The sequence below is a fragment of the Lepidochelys kempii genome, chromosome 1, assembly GCF_965140285.1.
Source record: "Lepidochelys kempii isolate rLepKem1 chromosome 1, rLepKem1.hap1, whole genome shotgun sequence".
NCBI lineage: Eukaryota > Metazoa > Chordata > Testudines > Cheloniidae > Lepidochelys > Lepidochelys kempii.
The window spans coordinates 154,253,608-154,275,330 of NC_136380.1; the positions used below are offsets into that span (position 1 = coordinate 154,253,608).

At 37.6% G+C, this 21,723-nt stretch overlaps 1 protein-coding gene across 6 annotated transcripts in view; it reads left to right on the forward strand.

Moving 5' to 3' along the window:
- The window catches only part of USP9X (ubiquitin specific peptidase 9 X-linked), a 654,895-nt gene that overhangs the window by 598,809 nt on the left and 34,363 nt on the right, over positions 1 to 21,723 (forward strand). For 5 of the 6 annotated variants that reach the window (XM_078854327.1, XM_073358602.2, XM_073358592.2 and 2 more), the window contains 10 exons: positions 2,599 to 2,707; positions 3,392 to 3,538; positions 3,660 to 3,806; positions 4,986 to 5,208; positions 11,174 to 11,394; positions 11,844 to 12,034; positions 12,430 to 12,603; positions 17,710 to 17,851; positions 18,574 to 19,324; positions 20,111 to 20,234. In XM_078854327.1, coding sequence (XP_078710453.1) covers positions 2,599 to 2,707; positions 3,392 to 3,538; positions 3,660 to 3,806; positions 4,986 to 5,208; positions 11,174 to 11,394; positions 11,844 to 12,034; positions 12,430 to 12,603; positions 17,710 to 17,851; positions 18,574 to 19,324; positions 20,111 to 20,234 — 2,229 coding nt within the window. The remainder of the gene's footprint in view (positions 1 to 2,598; positions 2,708 to 3,391; positions 3,539 to 3,659; positions 3,807 to 4,985; positions 5,209 to 11,173; positions 11,395 to 11,843; positions 12,035 to 12,429; positions 12,604 to 17,709; positions 17,852 to 18,573; positions 19,325 to 20,110; positions 20,235 to 21,723) is intronic. The other variant, XM_073358612.2, reaches the window with a different exon arrangement.

Genomic DNA, 21,723 nt, shown 5'->3' on the forward strand with positions numbered 1-21,723 from the left:
TAAAATGATTAAATGAAGTCATTTTGTACAACAGAATTCCTTTCTGGACATGGGTAGTGTCTCTCTTCTTGAAACTACTAGTGGCAGTTCAGACTCATCCAAAAAGTTCCAGAGCATTAGCTATTCCCCTCCCACTCTCATGCTTGATGAGTACTTTCACAGATGCATGGAATCATTAAAGTTTTATTAAGAGGTTATAATCTTCTAATACCTTCTTTCATTGTGCTAAATATATATAGACGTGAACCTTGAATAGGTCATCGTATATATATCCAGAAAAAATTCACTCAGCGGGGGTGGAACTGAAAAGAAGTCAGTCACAGAAAAGAAATCTGGTACATTTTTTCCATTCTTGAATTGTTCCAATTATCTTGTACTCGGGGAGAAAGAGCAGTAAGAAAAAATGAGTATGAAGGGAGAACAAAAATAGAGGAATATTTCCCCCTCCCTACAGTAAGAGAGATTAGTAATTTTGGGATCACCTCTTGGAGCATCTTCCTGCTAAAAAGACACTTCTGCTTGGGAGTGAAAAATAAGGCTTACAGTGTTTTATGACAGGTTTCAGAGTAGCAGCCATGTTAGTCTGTATTCGCAAAAAGAAAAGGAGTACTTGTGGCACCTTAGAGACTAACAAATTTATTTAAGCATAAGCTTTCATGAGCTACAGCTCACTTCATCGGATGCAACAGTCTTGATGGTTGACAAGGTGGCAATTTTACAGATTTCCCCTGTTGTGGCGCCCATATCTTCTGCCCAGAAGGCCGCTGTGGAATACAATGAATGGGATCTGATCCATTTTGGAATACGCTTTGTCTGTGGCTGAATAGGCTTCAATGACACAGCACTTGGTTCACTAGATGCACAGAGTGTGGATTCATTGCAGATCTAGGCATTTAAAGGTGGAAGGAACTGAACAGGGATGATGTTTTCCTGAACTGATCAATTCTATTAAAGTATATTTTAATTGCTTCTCTCACAGTGATGTGAGAAAACCTGGATTTGTGCTGGAAATGGCCCACCTTGATCATCATACACATTGTAAGGAGAGTGATCACTTTAGATAAGCTATTACCAGCAGGAGAGTGGGGTGGGAGGAGGTATTTTTTCATGCTTTGTGTGTATATAATATCTTCTAAACTTTCCACAGTATGCATTCGATGAAGTGAGCTGTAGCTCACGAAAGCTTATGCTCAAATAAATTGGTTAGTCTCTTAGTGTGATGACAGTTCACAATGACAAAGACGTGTGTGTGTGTGTGTGTTGGTTGGTTTGGAGAACTTGGCCTGTTTGTTTTTCCTGTTACGTGTTTGCCAAATAAAAATTACCTTATGCTTAAAAATATCTTTTAAATAGCACTTTTTTTGCATATTCCAGTTTCTATTATTTTATTTTAAATGGTGAAACTAAGTTTCATCGAATTCCAACCATTTGTGAACATATGGTATTGTTCTTTTTTACATGTATATGTTGCTGCATGTTACATGTTGATTCAGTATTGCTGTATGTTATGTTGCATGATCGTCTCAATTCTCTATCCTTTCCAGCCGCTTGAATATTCAGAGAGCTTTCCTTATGTGTTCTGATTACATCCTTGTCTTCCTCCCCTACTTTGCAGTATATGCATTTAATTTTAAACGTGGATCACTTAAGGGGATTCTCAGCAAGTCGTACTACTTGACTAGAAGAATCTTAATTAGGTACATCGTGCTCATAAATCATTTCAACTCTGATTTTTTTAAATATGATTTGCAATTAGGATGCCAGAAGTCCAGTAACTTGAGAATTATATGCTGAAATTCACAAATAGCAAAGGTAGAGGGCATTCAGGATGTAATTTGTTTTAAACTTTGCATTCTCATATCTCACTAAAGTCCCGGTCATCAGTTTTGACTTCATTTGATGCCCCAATGCATATAAGTCTGCAGGTGAAGTTACATCTGCTATAGAATAAGGAGACAGTCTAGGAAATAAACTGTTCTTATTTGTATTGCATAGTTTTGCAAAGGTTCTTTTAATGCAGTTTACACCCTATGGAATAAAAGATATTTAAAAAGAAGCTGCAGTCTACAAACGTATTGGGGCCTTTTGTTTTTTTAAGTACTGAATAGACCACCCCACGCTCTCTAGTGGATTCCAGTATGGGGTTAATGTCACCATGTTGGTATTGGGCCATGGAGCAAGGGCTGGCAGTCATACAAAATTGTGGGTGTTTGTTAAATCTGTTTGCAGATCACCTTCACTTATACTAAAAGACAACATCATTGATTTTTTGCTCATCTTGTTTTAAAGGGCAAGGTGAGATATTTAAAAGTTTGTCGTATTAATGGTTGGTTCTTTTATAGTTTTTGGTTTATAAATAGTGATTCTCTTGAAAGAAAAAACAAATGAGGGACAATAACTAAAATGTGAAGGTATTGTTGTTGCTTACATTTTGCCAAAAAAGACTATATTGTGCAGTTTAACATATAATTTACAGTTGTGTGTTTTTCTCTTTTAACAAAAATTTTCGTGGATTTCAAGAGGTATTTTTTTTAGCCCACATTAAAATTGTATTTATCCTTTATAGGAAAAATTAAATGTTTTTTTCACTGTTTTCAGAACTGTTCGTCAGATGGCACAGGAGCAATTCTTTTTAATGGCTACCAGGTGTTGTATGGGACAGAGACCTCTGCTTTTCTTCATTACACTGCTGTTTACTGTGTTAGGGGTAAGGCATTTGAAATTAACACTTCCATTATTCTAGTACAGTTTGGTGTTCTATAAGAAATGAGTGATAAGATAAAAAATAATTTCAATTAAGAGTACCTTACTACCATGTATAATGCACTTGAATTTACATGTTTTGAACGTTTTTTCTTTAATTATGCTGCTATGGCTCTTGTGTTGCAATGCGTTGTAGGATCATTCCAATTTGATAGCGGTAAAAATGGTCTCTTACACAAATACTAAAAATATATTTTTTAAAATGTAACTATTTTAAAAGTGAATGGCAAAACTTCTTTTGAAATGTTTATTCCTTAGCAAATTAGATAAATATGCATAAATTATGAATAAATTTGTTTTTAAGCTACATATTTGTGAAGCAGTTCATCCTTCATTTTCTGTACCTGTCAGGACTTTCAAACTCAGTGTACTTCTGGCTCTGTATTAAACGTTTTATCTCCTCAGTTGATCTTTACAAGTTAGTGAAAGAAGCTGCTTTTCAAGTATTTAGTTCCAAAATAAATTGTCATTTTTAAGTTTACACACAACTGTTAATCTCTTCAAATATTAAACTTTTTCATTTTATTTTTCTATTACAGTTCTATTCAGCTTAGGAAAAAATTGTCTGGGTTTAGTGGCTCTAAATAAAAAAGGCATTTATAAATTTATTTATTTATATTTGTGTTAGAGTACTGCAAGAGAGAGAGCTAAGCATTCAGGAGACTACTTCACCCTATTAAGACACCTTCTTAACTACGCTTACAACAGTAATATTAATGTGCCCAATGCTGAAGTTCTTCTTAATAATGAAATAGACTGGCTTAAAAGGATTAGGGTAAGTTGTAATATCAGGTGAATTATAGAGATTGGTCTTCCAAAAATTCAGATTAAAGTTTAGTTGTAAATTTCACAAAAGATACATAATTTCAAGCCTTCTAACTTTTTTAAAATATTAGGATGAAGTGAAAAGAACAGGAGAAACAGGTGTTGAAGAGACGATCTTGGAAGGCCACCTTGGAGTAACAAAAGAGTTGTTGGCATTCCAAACTCCTGAAAAGAAATATCATATTGGTTGTGAAAAGGGAGGTGCTAATCTCATTAAAGTAAGTTACAGTTTGTATTATATGTTAATTTTGAATATCGCTACTTTGAAACCAGTAAAAAAAAAATGTGGAGAAACTTTTTATTTTACAGAATGGAACCACAAAAGTGCCTCATTCCATGAAGCATTTTTTGTTTGTAAAGCAAATGGTTCTACTTGGAATTTATTAAACTTTTCAAAGTATAATGGACATGTTGGTCTATTAAGAATACTTAGCGTTTACATTGCCTTTTACATCTTCAGACCACCGTTTGTTGATCTGTTACAACTTAGTGAGATAACTTTATATGTAAGGCCCCACTTATAATATTGCAGAAATTGCATATTCCACAATATTTAGCTTCCACCACAATTTTGATAGCAGGAGTCCCACCATGCTTGAGGCTGACCATGGGAGCCCCCACTGTCAGCTCCGGGCAACCAACAGCAGAAGCAGCCCAGTGTTCCTACTCTCAGCCTGGGCGGCCAACAGCAGAAAATCACAGAAAAGTAATAACAGACTTTATTACCGCAAATAATTTCCATTATTACTTTTCTGCAATTTTCTATGGCTTGTTCAGAATTCAGCCGCAATTTTTTGAAAATCTTCCCACAGTTCAAGTAGGGCCTTACTTATAGTCTGCTTTGCAGCTGGGGAAACTGAAGCAACAAGTTAGCTTGACAAACTATGCATAGTGAGACAGATATAGAGCACAGAGATTCTTTCCTTTCATGTCCCAAATTCAGTCTATTAGCTCTTGCTAATTAATTTATTATTCTTTTGTGTTCAAGTTTATGTACAACTCCATCATGTCTGAATAGTTAATCAAGTGTTTTCTGTGCATGAGTAGGGTGATAGCTCTGAGCTTTGAAGCTCTCTTGTTGAGAACACAAAGCAACAGCTAGAATAGTACTTTCCAAAGGTGATACACTAATTTAGCAAGATTTGTCACTGATCCAGATTGATTAGAGACTTACAATTGAATTCTAAAAAGAGAGTTAACTTGAAGATAGAATATTTCCAAAAAAATAAGACTACCACTTCAAATTTTTTAGGCTCTTCTTTATTATAGAATGAAATACATTTTAGCTTATCTATATTCTTTTCAGTCATCTCTCTCATAAATGTAAAGCTTTCCAGACTGTTGAAAAATACTTCAGTTTTTTAATAGTAACGGGTAACAACTTTTCTGTTTTTCAGGAATTGATAGATGACTTCATCTTTCCAGCTTCCAATGTATATTTACAATACATGAGAAATGGAGAACTGCCTGCTGAGCAAGCCATACCAGTCTGTAGTTCACCAGCTACCATTAATGCTGGTTTTGAGTTGCTAGTTGCACTAGCAGTGGGGTGTGTCCGAAACCTCAAACAAATAGTAGACACCTTGACTGAAATGTATTACATAGGTACAGCAATAACTAGTATGTAGTATTTTTAACCATCTATTTTCTAATTATTTAATCTATGTATTATAATGTATGTAAGTGTTTCCTCCCACTTATACGAGTAACTTGTGGTGTCAACTGATTTTGATGCTAATTACACCCCTCCACATACACACCGATTAAAAGAATCTTTAACTTTAAGTTTGTAAAGTCAATCACTACAAAGTTAGGGAATACCAGTGTTAAGGTTGCTTCTGCAGCCTTACTTTGGCCCCATGGTTTGTATGCATTATGATCGTCTTTAATAACTTGATCACATCCCAGTCTCCTTGCCCAGACTGTCCCAGTTTCTTTTCCACCCCCATACTCCCTGTCTCCCTCCCTGAACTCCTTGCCCTATTTGTGTCCTTCATCCCCTGTCTACTTGTCTCAGTCAGTCCCAGTTCTTCCAGCTCCTCCTCAGATTGGTCTCCCATCACCTTTTTCTACTCCTTAGTCCATCTTCTTGATTAGACAGTTGCAGTCATGACACATCCCAATCCCTAGCCTCCAGTGTTAGTCTCTGCCACAGCCTCCTTGTCTCAGTTTACCTCCACCCACACGCTCCCCCACAGGTCTGCTTCTTGTTTCTTTTGCGTTTGAATCTGGCAGCTTCCTCCTCTGTGCTGCCTGGGTCCAGCAGGAGGGTCATTGAGGGTCTACACTGCAATGTAAGCCCAATATAAAATACATTGTATTTTAACTAGGTTAAGAATTTTTTGACCCATGCTCAAACCAAGGGCTCTGGCATCCGTAATGCAGTGTGCAAACCTGAGTCAAAGTAACCATATCCTAGAATCCCTAGGCTTCCCATGGTGCACCTCCATCCCCTCCATGTGGCTGCTCTAGCCCTAGGACCATAAAGTGCTGTGGGAAAACTTTACTGCCCACCCTGAACATTACCAGGAAGCAGCTTGCTTTGCAAAAGGTTTGATCTGTTTTCTCTGCATTGCAAAACGAGGAGGCTCTCTGATAGTGTGCTTGCAAATAGGTGATCAGACCAGAATGGGTTAACACTGACCTGGATTTCTGCAGTTTGCAGAGGGATTGTGGCTTCCATTTTCAATAGAGTGGATTCCAGATTGTTGGGATAGAGAGGACTAAGTTGTCCCATGGAATTGTGGGATACTTCCAGATGACTCCCGGGACCTGAGTCAAGTGGGGCTGCATCTACACTGCAAAGCAGTAGGGCTTGAAACCTGGGTCCCAGCTTGACTCAAACTTGGACACTCCAGCCCTGCAGGATCCTGGGACTGTGCATTAGAGCCCTGGGTTAGCACAATTACAGTATAGACACAAGGGAGGCTAGCCTTGAGTCCAGGCTCAAGCAGGGGCTGATGTTGCAGTATAGACGTACCCTGAGAGCCCAGGAGACCATCTCCCTTCTCTCAGTTCCGGTGCCCAGACCCAGCAGAGTTGCAGGGAAAGTCCTGAAGACCCTTGGGCTGTAGCATGCCCAGTGCAGATGGAATCTTCAGGGAATTTAGTTACTATAGTCTAAAGTCTACTGAGCATATGCAAACAGCGATTTTTTCAAAGGCTTATAACTTTTCTCCAAATTTGGATGGATTTTCATAGGAATGGCAAAGGCACGGGAGCCTAAGTGTGTTATATACACAATGGATCACAAGCTTATGGGGAATAAATTTATAGGTCACTTTCAAATCAGAGTTGCTTGCATTACAATGTTGCTGGGACATCACTAGGTTGGCCTGTTGGTCACTGATTTTAGCTTACTTGGTGACAGTAAAAGACTAGTTGAGAGTCTGGGGGTGTGGATGCAAGGAATAGTTCAAGTGCTTGTTCCTATGTGTATTCCACACATGGCATGCATGCACTTCATGCACCTGAGACCAAAGACTTCTAGCAAGTACTCTGTTAGTCTGGGCCTCTGTCAAGTTGCTCCCTCGTGTTCTTTACTGAGAGCATAAGGAGTGGTGCAGACCAACACCGCTCAAGTTCCTTCTTATTGTCTCATGGCCTGAGTCAGAATCCTGTGTCTGAAGCTATCTTTGCATAGTCTTTCAAAACCTGTAAATATAATTGTATATAGTTCTAGTATTCATAGTGTTTAAGCATTTTAGTATTTTTATAGTCTAGTTTAGTTTAGTTTCTCCCCATCTTGGGGATCCTCTTCTTGTGGAAAAGGACTGTGCTTAGAGTCCTAGGGTTTAAGAGCTGTCATCTTCTCGGTCAGTGATGAACACCAGTGTTTCCTTTACAGTCTTGGGGAGGCTAATATCTCTGCTAAGGTCAGCAGCTGCCACTCTCCCTCTCCAAACCTGTGAGGGACAAGAGTTCTGACTGAAGAAGTACCTCATGGGGAAAGCCATGGGACCCCACGTGGATCCAGGCCAGGGAAACCGTCTTGCTCACAAATTGATACCATTGTAAAACACCATCCCTTCAAGCACAAGCTCAGAAGCAGAGGCCAGATCTGCTAAGCCCAGGGAATCACTACGTCTGGGCTTTTGATGAGACTAAAGGGCACACTAATATACTCAAGAACAGATCCCCCTCCAGGTCTTCTCCTAAAAGAAAGGATCCCTCTCCTACTCTGTCCAAGTTGGGCAAGTCCTCATGATTGGATCCTAAGGACCTATGATCATCTAAACCTCCAAATTATGAGGATAAGGTGCAAAGGAGAATGGTACCAATGGATCCCATTATAGTAATCCAGCTCTTGAGCCAAAGGATCAACACCTGCTGACACCAACTAGGAACTCCAGATAGGACTCCTCTTACATGGTATTGTCTTGTCCCCAGAAGGACCCACAGACCACCATGACCATGGATATGCTGCATATAACCATCGGGACACTTCACCCTCCAGGATGGACTGAAACCTGTACCTTTTCAGAGGATATTTTCACCCTTCCTTATCCTCAATTGCCTCTCCCTTCGGGTCTGGTTCTCCTGAGTGACATCTCCACACTGGAGGAGGAACTACCTTAAGGAGAAAAGGATACTCCATATCCTGTCCACAAGTTGGAACATTCACTCACTAGTACCAACAGCATTGCTGTTGGAACCAGAACTTACCTTTTAGTTGGCTGGCTCAGATGTTCTACATAAGCCATTGCTGCCACAGAAGGAGACTAGTCTGGACAGAGACTCTAGGAGGTCTTGGATCCATCCTCCACTCAAATATGAGTACCCACAGGACCAGTGGTACCCAGTGTCTTGGGGTCCCCCCAATGGGTTGATCCTTCATACTGGCCATATTGATGCCCATAAGATCCCTACATTAGACACCCCAGATTAGTACATGGATACTGCTGGCCTTCCTCCTCTAGCTAATGTCAGTATACAAGAAATCGAACCAGATTCACCAGTACCAATGATTCTGATGGTGTCACCTTCCTCATCTGATGAGGCAATTACCCCATCCCTGCCATCCCCACCTGACTACCATGGGCAACATCAAAAGCTCCTGCAGAAGGTGCGGAGTGAGATCCAGATTCCATTTGACAGTTTGCAGCCCTCTGAATCCTGGTCAGGTGACCCACCCAGCAAACAAGGCCAGTGTGGAACCAGCCAGGATAGTTTAGCATACTCCTTCAGCAAACAAGGCCAGTGTGGAACCAGCCAGGATAGTTTAGCATACTCCTTCTTCCTAATTTCCCATCCCAATAATGGCTGAGAGGCAATATTTTGTACCAGCTAAAGGGACGGAGTTTCTGTTTACTCCCGCTGCCCACAACTCCCTAGTAGTACAAGCAGCCACTAAGACATCCATGCTTATAGCACTGCAAGGCAATCCTTGCAGACAAGGTGCTTAAATACCTTGACCGTCTAGAGAAAGGAGATATTTTTATCCACCAGCCTTCTGTTCAAAATTGCTAACTATGAGTCTCTATTGGCAAAAAATGTTTTCACAAACACTTGAAGTTCAAAGACAAATTCCCTCAGGAGGACCAGAGCCCAATTTCAAGTCCTCATCGATGAAGGTAAACTGATGGCTAAGCTTCAGGGTGCAGTGGTCATGGCTAATACTGCATCTAGAGGTATAGCTACAGCTGTAGTGATGAGGCGTGAACCTTGGCTCCACTTCTTGGGGTTCCTTAGGGAAGTCCAGAATACCATTGAGGACTTGCCCTTTGAGGACCCTAATCTATTAAATGAAAAGACTGATTAATCTTTATGCTTGCTGAGGACTCCAGGACAACTCTCCACTCCTTGAGTATTTATACCCTGGCCCCAAAGAGAAAACACCATAAACCAAGTGTACAAGCTAAGACCTTTCCCTTAGGTGTTCTACAACCAGTCCCTTAAAAACTTCTGTGCAAACGTCAGAGGGCATAAAGGCCTATATATGCAGCTTTCTCCACCACAGCTACATCCATTCAACCTCCATCCACCAACCAGGTTACTTTTGATGGGATGCTTGAGAACCATGTACCCTTATTGATATCACTCCCTTCTGCCCCCCAAACCTTTGGTCGACTCACCCTTTTCACCCACAACTGAAGGGGAATAACAGGTCACAGGTGGGTACTAGAGATCATTCCGTCCAACTGCACTATCGAGTCTCTTCCCCCTCTTCAGGGACCATGCCCTTGCTGACCCTTTTTCAGGGACCATGCTCACAAGGAAATCCTCTGTCAGGAGGTGGACTGTCTTCTACAGCGAAGAGCTGTAGGCAATATATCTGCAAAGAAAGAAAGAAACCAATTAGGAAAACACGTAGACTGTTTGTCACGATAGCAGAGCGATCATGGGGGACAAGCATTATTGGATCAGAGACTCTAAGTAGATGTCCAGCTGTATCATTCTTTATCATCAGTGTGTAATTCTTCCCCTGGAAAGGGTGAGGGCCCGTTCCACTAGAGCACAGGCAACCTCTGTAGCATCTCTTTGAACATTTGTAAAGCTGCAACTTGGAGTTCCATCCATACCTTAACATTATGCCTTAGTCCAGACCTCTTCTGCAGATCCACCTGTTGGGACAGCAGTATTACAGACATCTGTACCAATTGCATCCTTGCTCCCTGCTCCTGTTTATGTACTGCTTACCAATTACCCACATGTGAAAATACACATAGAAACCAGCTCTCAAAGAAGAAATGGAGGTTACTTACTTGAAACTGGACCTGCTTAGGCATGTGTGGTCCTTATCTATATTCCACTGCCTGCTTTCCTTCCCCTTAGCTTTGAATCCTATCTGATTCATGGTAAGAGAAGGAATTGGAGAGGCATCGGTCCGCACCATCCTTTATTCCTTTGGTGCAGAGCATGAGGGAAGCAACTGTTCAGGGGTGGACCAGTGCACTCTACTTGCTAGAAGTCTCCAGTCTTGGACACATGGAGCGAACTCACATATGGAATACAGATAGGGACCACACATCTCGAAGAACCTCCAGTTGTAAATAACACCCATTTTCAGAGAAAACCCAACCGTAAGCCATATTGATATCTTTATGTGAAATTGCTTTCAACTGTGAAGTAAAATGTGTGGCATAAATAAACATGATGTAGAATAAGAGATTTAAGAGGAGTATAGTCTGACTAGAGAAGTATTCTTCTAAGACATTTATTTACTTTTAATAAGGAAACAAGTTACAGAGCCAAACTGGTGCAGTATTCTGAACTCTGATTCCTTGTCATTGCTAGTGGATTTTGAATTCTTCAACTTAAGTGTCTTTAAAAGGCAAATCACTGGTCTCAAGGGAATAAGTACTTCTGCTGCTAATTTGGCATTAGCTATAGTTATTTTTAAGTTGGTTATATAAGATAGTGTACTTAAAGGTTGCACTTAAACTGTCATTGGCAACAAATGCGGGCATCAATTTTAGAGGTTTTTAACTATTTTCTGTTTGAAGGTTTGGTAAGTTAAACTTCGTTTAATATAACGTTGTGAACAAATAGTAATTTCAGTTTTATGGAATTGCCTTGATTATCATAATAGATATTGTTTTGTAATAAAATAATTTTAAAATCAATTTTGGTTATTCTCTTGTAGCTTGTGAAGCACTTACAGAATGGGAATATTTGCCACCTGTTGGGCCTCGGCCATCAAAGGGATTTGTAGGATTAAAAAATGCTGGTGCTACTTGTTACATGAATTCTGTCATTCAGCAGCTATACATGATTCCAGCTATCAGAAATGGTATTCTTGCAATTGAAGGCACAGGCAGTGATGTAGACGATGATATGTCTGGGGATGAGAAGCAGGACAATGAGGTAATTGTACAGAACTTGCTGGTCATCTGTTTTAATACGTTTAAGTCATAACTTTTTTCATCAGATAGAATTTTATTTTAATGGGTTTTCCTTACATTTCTGGCAACAAAACTGTAACCTAATATTTCTTATTTGGAAATGTTATAGACTAAAGTAGAAGGTCCAAAAGATTAAAGGTCAGGCTTGCTTTTTCCCCTTCATTTTTTCTCCCTCAGATGGAATACATGATTGAAAATGTCATCTACAATGTCGATTAAACAGTCTACATGTAGCATGTATAAGTTAAAATAGAGGAAACAGTACACAAGTTACTAGTTTTTTCCGATAATCGTTCTGTAAACGAAGAGTGCACCATACTGTACATGTTGCCTTGTTGCTAGTTTTAGTTCTCCTATATTCTGCTTCTATTCATTATGTTAATGAAGATTACATGACTGTGTTTTTGATAGAGCAATGTAGATCCTCGGGATGATGTGTTTGGTTATCCACATCAGTATGAAGATAAACCAGTGTTAAGTAAAACAGAAGATAGAAAAGAATACAATATTGGAGTTCTGAGACATCTCCAAGTCATCTTTGGTCATTTAGCAGCTTCCAGACTACAATACTACGTACCAAGAGGGTTTTGGAAACAATTCAGGTAAATAGAGAATTGGTTTTTACTATTGATTTCTGGTCACTGAGACTATTAAAATATAATAGAAGTCAGTGATATGAAAAAAGTATTAGACATAAACAGTTTGTATAAATTTAAAGATTCATGTGGTTTTATATGTGCTATTTAGAATGGTGAAAAAGTAAGCTGAATTGAGCAGAAGTAACAGCGACATCTTTGAACTCTAGCAATTTTTGAGACTTATCAGCCAGATATTAGGTTATATGTGAAAGGGAATGTTTAGTTTTTGTGCCAGTTGATGCACAACACCATAAGCAATCAGTTAACTATGCTCAGTAAAAGTGAATAGAGGTATTATAATTTCAGTGTATTTTTCTCTCCTCCAAAAATACCCCCAAAACATTTTTTTTTCTTTTTAGACTTTGGGGTGAACCTGTTAATCTCCGTGAACAACATGATGCTTTAGAATTTTTTAATTCCTTGGTGGACAGTCTAGATGAAGCTTTAAAAGCTTTGGGGCATCCAGCCATGTTAAGTAAGGTTTTGGGAGGGTCCTTCGCTGATCAGAAGATTTGTCAAGGATGCCCACATAGGTAAGTGTTTCGTTTCACCTTTTTCACAGTAAAACATTCTACATTTATGAGAGAAGATGGTTACAAAAATGTTGTAAAGCAAATAAACTGCCTTATAAAAGTCTTTCTGTTAGAAGAAGCGTACGTTGGAAAACCCCATTAATATTGAGGATATATTTTGCCTTTAACGGAAATTGCTATCGTGTTTGGCCAAAGTCTTAACAATATTTACAGTGTGTTAGTGTTTCTGTTGGTCTTATTGCTCCCCACTATCAACTGTGTTCAAAAATTTCTAAATCACTCTGTGAACACAAACCATCTGTACTAGAACAGGGGTGCCTAGGACCAAATGCACTTTGCAAAGTCCTAAAACATGCCCCACTGCTGTTTTCACCCTAGAACAACATGATGAAGACCCAGTTGACCATATTGCATGTTTATTTCTGTTCAGTTCAAGCACCAAGCTATTTCCATTAAATAAAAAAGGTGCGAATTAAATCAGATATTATAGTAGTATACAATTATTTCTTATTTAAAATAACGTATACTTAAATATATTTATGAAAGGTGCAACTGTCTCCTAAATTGCCAATGTATCTGTGTCCTAAAATTTTGTGTACCTTTTTATTGAGAAATATAACTTTATTGGAAACGAACAGAAAAGGCAGATTTGGTCAATAATGATCCAGTTGGATTTTATTATGATTGTTTTGTTGACCCCAGTTGAATTACTGGGCACGCACTGTAACCACTTCAAGAAATAATGTTAAGAGAAGTAAGTACCTGCTAGCTATGAGTTTAATATGTCTCTCTTGCTAGAAGAAAGCAAAAATACTGCAAGTTGCTAAAAACATTGGATTTTTTTAATTTAAAAAAAAGTGTTCCTTCCCCATACGAAAAGGCTAAATGTGTGTAAAATGACAGAGATGTGTAATAACCTGGGTGTTTCTCAAAGTTCAGGAACTTGTGTGGTTGTATGTTTACTTCTTGGCCTTTGAAAATATTTGGTTTAGCTGGCTTATGGGTTTGTTTCTACCAGACTTATGTAACAGTATCTATTAGCAAAAAGGATGGCCCTGGAAGAATGGTGTCTTGGGAGGAGGAGGAGGCTGGTGGTAAATAGAGTGAGAGAGATGGCAGGGAAGTAAAAGTTCCAAATTCATGAGTGTTATATAGGTGGTGTCACTGAATGTTTTGAAGGAATGGATTCAAAATAATAGTAATTTTATCATAGAAGCCTAGAATAGAGGAGAGTATACAACAGCTTACAAGTTAGAGAAAAAGATTCTTTACATTTGTGTAGAACAGGCAGAACCCTTTTGATCTATTCAGTTTCCTTTCATTTGATAAATATCAATAAGGTCAGCTACTGTCCAGGATATGTCCTAATTGATTGTCTCCATATATTGCTGCTTCATTGCTCTGATTTGTTAATTTGAAGGTCACATCAGAACGCATTAAGTCAGACATGCCAGAAAGTGTCAACTGATTTGTAAAGTCTCTATCTTGTAGATTTTCAGATAGGAAGCTAAATATACCCTCCTAGGGTGGCTGTTTGAAGCCATCACTTTAGCTCTAATATAAAGTACTTACTATAGTTTATCAAGTTGGGAAAGCCAAACTCCAGATAATAAAAGGTCAACTATGGAAAAAATTACAGCTGGAAATTGGGTTATAAAAGTACAATCTTCTGTCAGTGCACGCTTGTCCACTCATTTCTTGAGAGTTAAGCAAGTCTGTCAAGATATCTTAGATGGTTAAAAGATGTGAGGTGCTGAAAAATGCATGTAATGAATAATCCTAAAGATAAACATCTGCCACCTTTTTTGAAGTTTAGGAAAATTAAGTAATTTCTATGAGCTTCTTAAAATAAGTGCCTTGAGGACAAAGATTGAAAAGTGCATAATTAATAGAAAATACTATAATATTATCAGAATAAGATCATTGAAAGTAAAGTGAATGGGTAAATTAATATATAATACAATAATACATTCCCACTTGAATTTTCTTGAAGCTCTAAGGTTAACAGCAGATTAGATCATTTGTAGGTTAGAGGAGCTCTTCAGTCATAACCTATTTGTGTTTCGGGGTATGTGTACACAGTAAAATCTGTGTACAGGATAGCCTACCTAAACTAGTGTGAATCCAACTAGTGCAGGTAACAGTAGTGAAGACAGTGCAGTGCAAGCTTCAGCAAATGTACTACATACCTGGCATGGACCCTAAATGCATACTCGGCTTACTAGCCTACACTGATATCTTGAAAGAAGTAGGATTACTATTAATGGAAGAAATAGAAAAATTTCCAAAAATACTTTTAAAAAGTTGTAATGTAATAGAACAATTCAGGTGGTGGTCTCTAATTTTTACCATTTGTTTTTGATTATAAAACATACAAAACTTACTTTTGGGTATATTATAGTTGATTACTGAACTGCAAAAGATTAATTAAAAAGTTGTTTGAGAGCCCCAAAAATGGGAGAATATCTAGCTGTTAAAATATAGTAGTGATATTACATGTTTTAACAAAAATTGGAAAGAGCTGTTCAGAATGCTGAGAATCCTGAGATCCAGACTTTTTCTCTGAGTGATATTACAAAGACCAAAAGATAGTTACAGTGATTTTTTTTTTACTCATAAGTGTTGTTTTTGGGGAAGGGTTATGAATTTTCTCATGTTCCAGATATATGGCTCGTCTAAACACAGTTGCACTGCTTTAACAAAAGTTGCAATTTTAAACTGATTTAAACTGGGTTAAACCAGGGTTGTTTAAGTTAGGTCAGATTTACACTAAATCAGAATAAGGGTTGTCCATGCACGGGTTTGCACTAGTTTAACTAAACTAGTGCAAGTCAGTGTGCAGACAAACCCTTTCCTTAAAGTTAAAGGACTGTGTGTATGAAGTTTCAACAAAACCAGGTGATAGTTTTGAGCTCATATGAATAAGATTCAAGATTGTTTTGTTTTGCTGCCCAACTGAGTGACCATGCAGCATCTGGGTTCTTCATTCTCATTTTTTACTTATATACATTAATGTATATTTGGATCATTGGAATGCATCATTTTTCATGCTTATATAACTCAAAAATAGATTTGATTTTTTTTTTAAACATTTTCTTGGAGCTTTAATTTGAGACTAAGCATTAAGAATTTCATTCCAAAAAGATTTTGTGTGAATAGAACAGCTCTTTCAGCCTGTATTTATGGTAGGTACAACATCAGTCCCTCTCTGGAAGAGGAAACAGGAGTCGTCTGCTCGTTTTCCTCAGGGTCTCATAATTGTCTCAGATTTTGTTAAAACACAGGTCTGACATGTTTAAAGAGATACATATATTTGCTGCTTTTAGGACCCAATCAAGCAAAACTGCTGCTAGTCAGGGAATTCACTGCGGTAAATAGAACTGTTAAAATAAATGGTACTATTCAAAGTAGTAAACATCTCACCTAGTAGTGTGTTTACAGTACTGAGCCTATAGGAGTGTACAAGTGATTTAAAGCTTTGCAGCTCACTAATTAAATGACCACAGTTCTATTCTTACTAAAAAAGGGGATTTTTAAAAATTGTTTTATCCTTAACTTAGCAAGAGACAGTTGCGTGTAATTTTTCTTACATTGTTTCTTACCTATAATTAAAGGGATATCAGCTTAAAATGTATGCATAGGTTTGACAGAATTTCTATTTAATTTTTATAGTTTTGACAGATATCAATGTTTTTAATATTTTTATTTTTATCAAAATCTTCACAGTTGTTGGAAATTATGGTGGAGGGTCAGGCCATAATGTAGAACAGTAGATGTTGTGATTCAAAAAGTTAAAATTTTACAACAGTTAAAACACAAATTGTTAACATCACATCAAAATATACAAAGTAAATATCTTTAATCATACCTTAAGTTCTCAAGCAGCATTTTTCTTACTTTGCCTATCTGTCCAGTTTGCTTATTATTAGTGGCATTATTTTTCATCTGTTTGTATGTGCGCAGTGAAATAGATGTTTACCCACATTTACCAGTAAAAATCCAATTATTCTTAGCCTGTGTATGCACTTTCGAACACATGAGCTAAAAGTAGTTTCAGGTACTATACCTGCCTCTGACTGCCCCTACCAATTTTGTGGTTTTACAGTTGCATTTTCCTCTCTCTAAAATATTTTTCTGTACTGTTGCTGTGCCAGAGTCCTGCTCAGCAGGAGAGACTGAGTGACTGTACAAAGGAACCAGTGAAACTGACTATACGTTGTGTAGTCAAACACTCTACACAGAAAAAAGTATAATCTGATGTGTTACTTATAAAAAAAAAATGCACCTATTACTATAACTGAGCAGCTATTAAGATTGAGACCCACTGTTTTAACAGATTGTTTTTCTAAGTGCTCTAAAATCTCTCTGCTTGCTTGGATTGTTTTGAAATTTGCAATGCCTCATGAGTGTCCAGGGTAGGATTAGTGGTTGAAATTTAAGCAAGAGGTTCATAGTTACACCTCTGCTAATCTGCTCCAACTAATCATGCCACCATTCAATACAACTACACCTAACACACTGAACGCAGCTGGAGTGCACACAGATAAGTGCTGCAATTCAAATCTGCAATGCAACACATACAGTAGCATATTGTTTTAGTCATTCTTCATGTCTGCTTACTGTGGTACCATCTTTATTGATTCATTCCAAGTGGCTGTTAGCTTTAGGGGATGGAGTTGAGTTTTCTGTAGCAAATATTTATTTTTGTAAACCCTTTATCCTTTGCTTGGACTATCAATCACCTGGTGGAGGGGTGTGGTTTGAGAAGGAGTTCATGTTGAAGCTTAATACAAACCTATTGTACTTTATTTTTAAAACAGGCTGATGTGTTCAAAGATTTACCATTTTGAATTAGCACTTAAGAGGAAGTAATTTCAACTGTCATCTTTGATAGTCGAAGCAGTGACTTTAAATACATACATTTATATAATAAAGAATGGCTTCTTATTTTGGTGTGTCACTGTTGTAATCAAATGTCTAACAAAACATTTTGTGCTAGAATGTTTTGCAAACCATGTAAAATTGCCAAATGAACACGTTTGTATCTCCCCCTTTCCCTCTCCCCCTTTCCCTCTCCCCCTCCCCCCCCACCAATCATATCTGTAGGTACGAGTGCGAGGAATCCTTTACAACTCTGAATGTAGATATTAGAAATCACCAAAACCTGCTTGATTCTTTGGAACAATATGTCAAAGGAGACTTATTGGAAGGTGCAAATGCATATCATTGTGAAAAATGCAACAAAAAGGTAATGATCCTTTTTGTGATTTATTTTTGTGCAAGTTTGTTACTGGTTTAACAAAGTTTTAGCTTGTTTTTAGCATAATATATTTAAATTTGATTATTTTTTAGCACATAATTTATCAGTCTGTGGTTGGGTGAGGCAGTTTCACTGTGAATATTTCTAGGAAACCGTCATTTATTTAAATAAGACTTCAGAATTTGTGTCAGGAATCCAGATCTCAAATGACCAACCTGCTTCTCTCCTATATCTAAAGTTACTGCAACCCTGTTTTTTAGTGTTGCATTTTTTTGAAAGTGTGTATCTGCTTATGGAAAAGTGGATTTGTAAGCAAACCTTTCAGAAGTAACTTGGAAATTTGTTTGAAATGTATAACAGATAGCTTAACAGTGGCCTAAACAGGTCAGATGATATCATGGTGATGTAGGCTGTAGAGAACTGCTACTGTTTTAATAGTTAGCAATAATTCAATGAGATGTTAACAATATTATTTTACTTCCAAGTCCATTGCGTGCTTATTGTATGAAATTTGAAATGCTATTTACACTATGTTGTTTGCTTTGCAGCCAAGATTCTATTGATGCTGAAGTTTCTCAGTATATTATTGGTAAACATTGACAGCATTTATTAAATGGGTTTTTCATCATTAGACCTTAAATTTTGTGTTGAGTGATAATGAAAATTTAAGAATCAATATCTGTTAGTATACTGTTTGATTGTTTTTTTAGGTTGATACAGTGAAACGCTTGTTGATTAAGAAGTTGCCTCCAGTTCTTGCTATCCAGTTAAAACGATTTGACTATGACTGGGAAAGGGAATGTGCAATCAAGTTCAATGATTATTTTGAATTTCCACGGGAGCTGGACATGGAGCCTTATACAGTGGCAGGTGTAGCTAAATTGGAAGGAGATGATGTAAATCCTGAAAATCAGTTGATACAAAATGAACAGCCGGAAAATGAGCACTCTGGGAGCACTAAATACAGGCTAGTTGGTGTATTAGTACACAGTGGTCAGGCCAGTGGTGGACATTATTACTCTTACATTATCCAGAGAAATGGTGGAGATGGTGAGAAAAATCGATGGTATAAATTTGATGATGGAGATGTAACAGAGTGTAAAATGGATGATGATGAAGAAATGAAAAATCAGTGTTTTGGTGGAGAGTACATGGGGGAGGTGTTTGATCATATGATGAAGCGCATGTCCTACAGACGCCAGAAGAGGTGGTGGAATGCTTACATTCTTTTTTATGAACGTATGGACACAATGGATAAAGACAATGAACTAATAAAATATATTTCAGAACTAGCTATGACCACTAAACCCCACCAGATTAAAATGCCATCAGCCATTGAGCGAAGTGTACGGAAACAGAATGTGCAATTCATGCATAACCGTATGCAGTACAGTCTAGAATATTTCCAGTTTATAAAGAAATTGCTTACTTGTAACAGTGTCTACTTAAATCCTCCTCCAGGTTAGTATTTGAAAGTTTATTATCTATTGTTCTTATAGAAAATTAGTCTCTGTTGCCAGGAAAGATTTTATGATCATTGTTCAGAATTCTTGAGTCCTATCAAAAGTTAATATATTGCATTTCGTTTTGAACATTTTTTTTTCCTAATGGGTACTGCTTTCCTTTAAGGTTACCTGCACCATTAGAATAATTTTTCTGATTTTCATTTTAAAAAGGATTTATTACCTTATTTTTTATCTATTATGTTAAACTGTGTTTCAAAAATCACTAAAATAATTCTTATGGATACCAGATGTATTAAATTTCTATACTACTGTTGACATTTTTTTCCTGCCATCGTTTCTTGAAGTCTTACTTGTTCGTTGAAGTTTCTTACTTTTTGTTTGAGTATGTTACTAAAGGCAAAAGTAATTAGCAGCAGCTGCTTTGGTTGATTAACTCCATCAGTCAGCTGTTATCTAACCAAATTTTCAAGGTTAGATCTAATTTTTCAGAAGTGACTAATATCTCAAGTTGGGCACACAGATTTACCTGAAAGCGGCTTATGTTTTTCAGAGTGGAACCTGAGCACTTTCTGAAAATTGTGCCTCTTTCAGGTATCTCAAGTTAACCCATAATTACTGTTCACTTTTGAAAGATTAGGCCTTAATCAGTAATGAGAGGTTCTGGACGTTATGTTAGATTCTGTTTTGACCAGGTTTATGCTACCAAACAAGAACGTTAGTTAGTCTTTTTGCCAATTGTAGGTAAAATTATTTGTTTTTTATTTTGTCTACACTTCTTTAGGACAAGATCACCTGTTGCCTGAAGCAGAAGAAATAACTATGATCAGTATTCAGCTAGCTGCTAGATTTCTGTTCACCACAGGATTTCACACAAAGAAAATAGTCCGTGGCCCTGCCAGTGATTGGTATATTAGTCTTTAACAATGACTGTACCATTTTGACAGTTTGGTTTCCTTTAAGAAATTCAGGTTGTGTAAAAATAGGGTTAAAGCTGTTTGAGGTATTCATTCCATGTCTATTTCAAATGTGTATGTGGAGATGAGAGCTAAATCTGGATGGGGAAGTACAGGGGAGATATTGAGCTCTAAATTGAAGTGAGGGCTAGCCTCCTTTTGATGTATATGATGATTGTGCAGGAATAAGCTATACTATAGTAACGGTTGTGTTACAGAATTCATGTTTAACAGTACTTTCTTTAAAAATCTCCATTGCAATGGCACAACCCAAAACATAGAATATAATCTCTGAGTGCTGTTTGAATGTCTCATGGTGGTTTGATAAAAAATGATGTGGTGCGAAGAATTGCAAGAGTTTACAATCACCACGTTTGGCAGTTTTCCGCTGGATTGTCTGTTTTCTTTGTTACCCTTTTGCAAGAAATCTGATACTCTGGGACACACACACATATCACCCCCATTTTAAAAATACATTAGCTGAGAGTTTATGCAACTTCACTGCCTAAACAAAGAGCCCAGGTCTGAAACATGAGAAACCTGTCTTAGGCTCTGTACCATACTGTCTTTCAAAAAGGCTAACCCATACTGGTTTAGTCAATCTCTAACCACCATAAACCCCACACTTCTTCCAGAGCTGGGAACAGAATCAGCAGTACTCAATTGCTGACTCGTAAATAGTCGTATAACACGCTGGGAAGGTGTTAAACCCTCCTCCAGTGATTGGTCTAGAAAGGAGCGAGCATTTACGCCTGTAGCTCAAGTAGGAAGGGTCTAAGCTAGGAATCTGATGATCAAAACATTTCATAACCTACTGCTGATCTGTGTGTGGGGGTAGTACAACTGCATGTGATTCCCACAATCAGAAGACCTTTTTAAAGCAGGTTTTGTACTTAGAAACTACGATAAACTGTAAATTATGGTGTGAATCACCAAAATACACATTTCATATTTGTCTTGACCCACCTGGTGCTTGTGTAATCCATTGATCAGTTATGCCCCCCCCCCCCCCCCCCGTGCCTGATCCACAGAGGAATTGAGTCTGCAATGACTCTCAGCTTGGGAGCCTACATTAGAGTGCAAATTTGATGAAGTTGGGGTACGTATTGCTTTTTGGCATATGTTGGAGATGGAAATGAAAACCTTCTGGCTTAATATTTAATTCTAATTTCAGTACTTTCATTTGAAATAATTTGTATGAAAGAAAACCACAGTATGGTCCTTTTTACTGTTTAGTGAACAAAACAGTTAAGACAGCTCTAGTCAGGATAAGTAATCACATTTTCTGTGGAGATGTGACAGATGATCAAAAAGACCTATGTTTGTACAGAAATCTGCTTTTTCCTCAATTTCTAAAGGAATGGGTGGTTAAGAGAGCAAATGGAAGACATTTATGCTATAGAAAATGAGGGTTGCATCTTGTAAATATCTGTTAAAGTTA